Source organism: Elgaria multicarinata, chromosome 8, assembly GCF_023053635.1.
Source record: "Elgaria multicarinata webbii isolate HBS135686 ecotype San Diego chromosome 8, rElgMul1.1.pri, whole genome shotgun sequence".
In the NCBI taxonomy this organism is placed as follows: domain Eukaryota; kingdom Metazoa; phylum Chordata; class Lepidosauria; order Squamata; family Anguidae; genus Elgaria; species Elgaria multicarinata.
Genome location: NC_086178.1, coordinates 72,551,663 through 72,558,562, shown reverse-complemented (window position 1 = coordinate 72,558,562; position 6,900 = coordinate 72,551,663). Strand labels below are relative to the sequence as shown.

Here is a 6,900-nt window from a genome sequence, read left to right as displayed (position 1 = left end):
GAAGGACTTAGCAGGTGGGAAAAAATGTGGGGGAAGCAATTAGATCGAGACAAGTACTAACTGCTGAGACGGACTGTGTCCATAACCGCCACGATTTTTTCTATTAGTTTGCAATTACTGAACACTCCAAAGTGCCTCTCAACTAGTTCTCACCCCTGGGCCTACAAAATACTTCTTAAATCTCTCTTGGTGTGGTGAACCAGATCCAAGGTTTGTAATGAGTGCACAGGATTGATCAACATTACGATTTGCTGGGATTACAGAGGAACATGAAATGCGTTTATAGCTCCACTTAAAACGATGCTTTTATAGATGGATGGTGGATCTGGGTCATGTAAACCGGAATTATACAAACACCCTACACTGCCTGTCATACTATGTCCTTGCAGTGTGACAGAAGAGAAGTGTATACTGTGATATGTTGGGAAGGGGGCATTTAAAATACAATAAATTTTATTGACATTCCACTTTAATTCGAATCATCTGGTTTCCAATATGTTATTGTTGGGTGGGAGGAAGAGTTTACAGAAGAAACTGTTTTAGATGTTAATGAACAGTAAAATAATACCTGCAAACAAACTGAAATTAGCAATTAAAGAGACTAAGTGATGGAAAATAGGATTGAGGCTGCAATTTTATACTCACTTACTTGGGAGAAAGTTCCATTGACCTCAATGAAAGGGGGGCAGAACAACTCTAAGAAACTGAATCTAAACAGACCTATGGGAAGCAAGTTATATTGACAATGTCAGTAATACTACTTTGTGAATGGGTTTAGGATCGGATGAGGTCCTGAATAATTACAGTTTTGCTTAGACATTTACAAATATTAAACTGCAACCCTGATCTTAAAGCAAACGTTTTGCAAATATCTCCCATACATTACAATGGCAATTATGTCCACCGAATGTAGTCAGAGTGTGATAAATGACGTATTTCCCAGGTTCTAGCTGGACGTTTTGTTTTGTTTAAATGAAAAGACTATACTATAATGCTGTCCTAACGAGGTGCATTTGTTTCTGGAATAAGATGCCGTTGTACTCATTTAGTATGAAATATCCCCATTGGCTTTTGAGGAAATGGTTCAGAATCATCGTGCCTAAAATATTATTTTGCAGGAAAATATATGTCCCGGGCTTGTGATTCACACGGGCCATATGGGGTGTAATCCCTCTCCCCCCCCCTTCTCTGTTTAAAAAATATCGTAAAGGTGATTTTAGCTGGATTGCAGTTACTTACTGCATTTTAAATCGCCTTCTCTATTAAGATCCTGAGCTAACCAAGGAACAGGTGGCTGTGATAAACCACATAACCGGCGCCTGCAATTTAAATAACACTTGACGAAGTATTTACTTTTTGTTTAAACGATTAGCTTCCTCCTTTCGGCACATTGGAGGCTGCAGGTGTTTTTCAGCGCCGGGATGAACGCTCAGATCAATCACGGCTTAGTTATAATGTCACATTTCTATTTAAAAAGGAGCTGACAAAAGCACTTCGCGTGAGATCTTGGCATTTAGCAGAATACACCTCCAACTCTGGAGAAAGCCCATTTCCGGAAGCACTTGTCGACTCCGCTCACTTAATAGAGGACGTTCATCTTCTTTTCAAATCACTAACTCTCTCCACCACGGCGAGCGGCTTTGATCCGAATGCGCTTGACATTTGCAAGCTTTTACCCGAGTTTGTTATGAAAATGCTTATATTTTCCATTCATTTTAATGAGGGGGTGGTGGTGGTACTGGTGACTGAGCAGAGAACTAGAACGTGGCCCATCTGTGGTTTTTACGAGGAGGGCACAGGAGTAGTTGCGTGGCGGGCCCTCTCGTTAATACCCAGGAACTGGGATGCGAAGCACGTAGCAGGCCTCCTCAGCACAGCGATCCCAAGCCAGTTAAAGCGATATCAGCCAATGGGCAGGCACCTTTCGCTGCAAATCCTATCGATTTCAAAGGAAAAGTTCTTCCAACCAAATGTTTTATTTCATCCTCACTCTTCCACCTCATTGAACTATGGGGTTTGATGGCAGGAAATATGCTCAGAATCAGAAGATGAGAGGAGGAAAACAGGAAGCAAACTTGAGGGTGGGGAGAGAGAAAATTTCATTGAAATCGGCAGGATTTAGCTCAAAATAAACTCCACTAGGATCGGGTTGGATGTCACTGACTACTGACCTGCTTAAAAGTGAGAAGAGAGGATGGGCTGACATGCAGTCGGTAGCCTGAATCGTAAAACTAACCTGCGTGGAGCATGAATTCTAAAACTCAAAGGGATGTGTGGAAGAAACAGTTCTTCGCCATTTGGATCCAAAGTAAAATCACTGTTATTTTTAATCATCTTGAATAATCATTCACTGACAGTATGAATCCAATAGCTCAGTCTTAGCCATGTTGTCTACTCAAAAGTAAGGCTGCAATCGTATACCCACTTACCTGGGAGTAAGTCTTGTCGAACTCAGTGGAACTTACTCCTGAGTAGATGTGCCCAAAATTGCGCCGGATGTCCTATTAAATGTAGTGGGACTTATGCCCACCTGCAGGAAAGCGGGTATGGGATTTGAAAAGAAGGCAAAACTTTCTGCATTTCTTTCACCTTCTTTCCCTCTGATCCTCACCACATATGACAATAAGACCCATTGATTTCGGCAGGGCCTCTAAGTAACGTGGCAAGGGCCCCGCAAAGCTACCTTCCTTGCAAACAGACCTAATAACGAACCATCGATTGCTCAAATAGATCACCTTTGTTTTGATCCACCTATTCGATCGATTTCGTTGTAATGTTGCCACAACGTTAAAATAGGAACACCAGTGCGGACGGGTCGAAGATCCCACTATCCCCAAAGAAAAAGAGAAACCCCTGGTCACCGACATGAAACTTTCCTCCTCTGTCAAACTTCCTGGCTTCTTCCAGCGAGAGGTGCCTCTGCAGCAAACGCGTTCACCTTTCCTCGCCCCCAAGATCCGAATGGGAGAAAGGCATGCAGATGGGACATATACAAGCAATCCGACCAAAGTTACCAACGGTGTTTAAAATGCTTTTATTTTCTTTAAAAATATGTACAGATCTGAAATATGCTTTTTGTTTGGTTTGATTTCCCGCAGATATAATACTCAAGGCGAAATAGAAGGATGGGAGCCAAGTCGCGACTCAAGCGCCCTGGATTTTCCTACCTTCACCGGGAGGCAGAGCCGCGGGCTGGTTGGTTTTTGTTTTAAATATGAGTTGTGAGTGGCTGTGCGGTGGTCGGGCTTAAAAAAAACTGTTAGGGGTCGGAAAGTCAATTTGTTATGTCTGGACAGGACTGAAACCAAAACAAGAGAAGGGGGGGGTGAATAACACACTCTCTATGGCGGCCTAGAAAATAACCAAAACCAACCAACCTAGAGAGGATCCCCATAAATTAAAAAAAATTAATATATATATAATAATACTAGTAATAATGAATACACACGGTGTATTTCTTAACAATGCCAGAAGCACAATTCTCCTTTCCTATCAATAACAGACGGGTGGGTTCAGAAAAGGTCGTGGCGCGGCGGAAGTCCTCCTCTCCTCCTCCGGCAGCCGCGGCTGGTCTCTCTTCTCTCCCCCCCCCCAACACACCCTTCCCCTCCCCCCCGCCCCCCAAGTCAATTTCAGTAGTCGATCTTGTTGTAGAGGTTATAAAGCGGTAAGGCTGACAAATTGCTGCCCGGGTAGTACAAGGGGGCCGGGAAGGCGATGGATCTGGGCACGGGCACTCGGAGGAGGGAATTGTCCCTGAACACCAGGGGCATGCCGACGAGAGTCTGAGCCGAGGCGTGGGCCATGTTGGCCGCCTCCAGCTCCGCCGAGAGCTGCCGCTTCCATTTGTTCCTGCGGTTCTGAAACCAGGTCTTCACCTGGGTCTCTGTCAGCTGCAGGCTGGAGGCCAGGCAGGCCCGCTCGGAGCTGCTCAGGTAGCGCTTCATGTCGAAAGTGGACTCGAGCTGGTAGACCTGGCTGCGCGAGAAGACGGTGCGCGTCTTCTTCTTGGCCGAGCTCGCCTGCCTGTCCGCCCCGTCCCTTTGTCTGTCCGCCGAGGCCGGCGAGGCGGGCGCGAAGTGCTTCTCTTTCTCCTCCTTGAAGTCCGGTTGCGCCGGGGAGAGGAAAGGGGCCGTCCGGTCGGAACTGAGCGCCGCGCTGCTCCCCTTCGGGTTGCCTGGCAGAGAGGGAAGAAGAGAACAGAAACGCCTTTCGCATCGTGCTGTGACACTGTCGCAGGTCCCGTCCTCTCAACCCCGGGGGAAAAAACCCCCAACAATAAACCAATCCCAAATATCAAACCCGGGGCGTAAACTCCATTGCACGCCCCCTCCCCCCCCCCCCCATACAAAGAGAGCTCCATTTCAGCGAGCTTATGCTGCTTAACCATCCTGGTAAAAAGCGTGGGAAGGGGGGATCCATTTCATATCTCACTTCTTAGCAGTGGATTCATTCCGTTCTTTGCTTTCAAAGGTATTAAAATAACCTCGCAGTACTGGCGAGCAGCCCCATTAAGATCTGTGCCTTCCTCACCAGTAAGTCTATTTAGAACTGCAGCCTTTAGCATCCCTGAGTTCCAGTTGGTAAATCCAACAGTACAAGCCCATGCAGATTCCTCGGAAGTTAGCCCCACTGTATTCAAAGGCACTGTAAACATAGAATTGCAGCCTGAAGCTGCGATCTTATTCCTGCTTTTTCCATGAATGTCGGTGCCACCGAACTCAATGATATTTACGCCTGGGGAAACATGAGGAACGTGTTTCATTGTTTTCCAAGATGCTTCTCCTATTGGATTACGAGAGCCTGTCGTTTTATATTTTAACATTTCACACTTTATTCATTCCAGACTCATGCAGAAGATTTTTCATTGCTTTTTGTTCAAGGGAATTATAGGGGGAAAGGAGGATCACTGTCATCCATCATAATAAGCAAGTGATATGTCCAAAGACTAAGACAGAAACGGGAGGGCAGAGAGGTATGATAAAAGAAAATATTTGTTTTTAAAACAAAATGTTTCCTTAAACTGTATGTACCAAATACAGCCCCTCTCCCCCCAAAAAAGGGGGGAAACCAAAGACAACATTTTTTTAAAAAAACCCATCAAAACAGGCAGCATTTAGAGAGCTCGGGAACTGTGTTTTAGGTCTTTGCAGAGAAAAACGCTGCAGGTAAAAGCACCCAAACCGTTAATCTTCCTGGTTTCCCACCTGGACGCGACCTATTCCACCCCAGATATCCCCTTAAATTAATTTCACCCCTTGAAAGTCAAGGCGATCGGAAAATTCAAATCAAGAGGTGGAGAGTTACAGCCCCATGTAAAGCAAAGCAAACCCGCCGCGTCCTTCCTAATATTACGTCCGCTAAGAAGCTGCACCTCCACATCATCCTTCCTCACCAGGGTGTTGTTGTTGCTGTTGTTTTTAAAAGGGGGGGGTCGGTCCAGTACTTACTGAGACACGTGAAACTGATGGGCTGGTGTTTGTGGCACGTTTCTTTAGGACCATGCGAGTCGGGGCAGTAGCAGGCGGGATGTTTCCAGCTCTCATCCGGTTCCTCTTCCTCGGAGGATACGGACAGGCTCCTCTTCCTGCTCGGCCAGGCGGAGGCTGCCTGCTTGGCGCCGGCCTCCCTGCCTCCTTCCGAGGTGGTGGTGCCGCTGCCTAAGATGGACTGGATGGTAAAGCTGGAGATCGGAGCTGCTGCGGGACAACCCTTGCTCGGGTCTTCTTTGTTGCTCATCCTGGGCTCATAAGAAACAAGAGGAGAACAGCTCTCGTTTTAGAGGGACGCTGGGAACCGGGGGTCGTGCCGGTGGGTGCCGGGGGGGCTGGGCTCCCTCGCCTGGCTTTGGGGGGACCCGTTTGGGGGCGCGTTTTTGGCGCGCCTCGGCAGGTTTTCCCTGAGCTGGCCGAGCCGGAATGCATGCTCCTTTCTCTCTCAGATCTCTATTGATCTCCAGGCGGCGGGGTGGCGTGGCTTCATTTGCATGGAGGTTACATCCGCCTCGGCCAATCACGAGCGGCTAGGCAGCCCCGGAAAGTTTCAAAATTCTAGAACGCCGCGTCAGCCAGCTGACTTTTCAGGGCCACCGAAGCCGACGTAACCGGAGTGCACGTTCTCGTGGTCCGATTTAAAACCAAAACCAAAAACTGGGGTAGTCCAGGGTAAAAATAGATGTTCCTCAGATGAAATTTTGACGCGACTAATCCCTCTCTGCTCCCGCCTACTCCCTTATCCTTTAGAATCTTTTTTTTTTTTTTTTTTTTTAGGGTCGAATCTGGGTAAAGCGATGTGGCCTAAATCCCTTTGTTTTCAATAAAGAAATTAGGCTTTGGGAACCATCACATTACTTTGTGATCTGTAGCATTTGATTCGCTCAAAAGGTTCGTTAAGGATCGGCTGCTTAAGCAGTCAATGTTGGTAGTATATAAACTATTTCCCAAGAAATCAGAGGTTGCCTTCTGAAGCACGTTAGCAAGGAAACAAACTCCTTTGACACCATTGGGTCTTACTCCCGAGTAAACGCGTTGTCGTACTGAGATAACAATGGCGCAGGAGCTCTAGCTCTCCGACTTCTCCCATTTTACCAATGGCAGAGAAAACTCATCAATGGCATGGAGCTAAACAGATGGGTATACAGCACGCGCCTTTCCGACACAAAACATCGCCGTAACACGACAGTCCCCATTGTCATCACGGACTTTTCACGTACACACACACACACACACACACCACGTATTTATTCTTCATTCTGTTTCCAGTCTGGGTCTGTAAGAACCGAGGCTGAAGATAACGGGCTTGATTTTACACAGCATTCGGGAAAGAGATGTAATATTTAAAGCAGGAGGAGAGGATACGAGCAACAGATCCTCGATTGTTTCCTCGTCTTCTCTCCTCCCC

The 6,900-nt window shown here is 46.8% G+C and overlaps 1 protein-coding gene across 1 annotated transcript; it reads right to left on the bottom strand.

The window, feature by feature from the left end:
• Positions 1–3,632: 3,632 nt before the first annotated feature.
• HMX2 (H6 family homeobox 2) lies at positions 3,633–5,739 on the bottom strand. Its single transcript, XM_063131592.1, has 2 exons — positions 5,451–5,739; positions 3,633–4,177 (listed from the first exon to the last, which is right to left on the bottom strand). The coding sequence occupies exons 1-2, from the start codon at positions 5,737–5,739 to the stop codon at positions 3,633–3,635; spliced, it is 834 nt and encodes a 277-aa protein (XP_062987662.1).
• Positions 5,740–6,900: the final 1,161 nt, after the last annotated feature.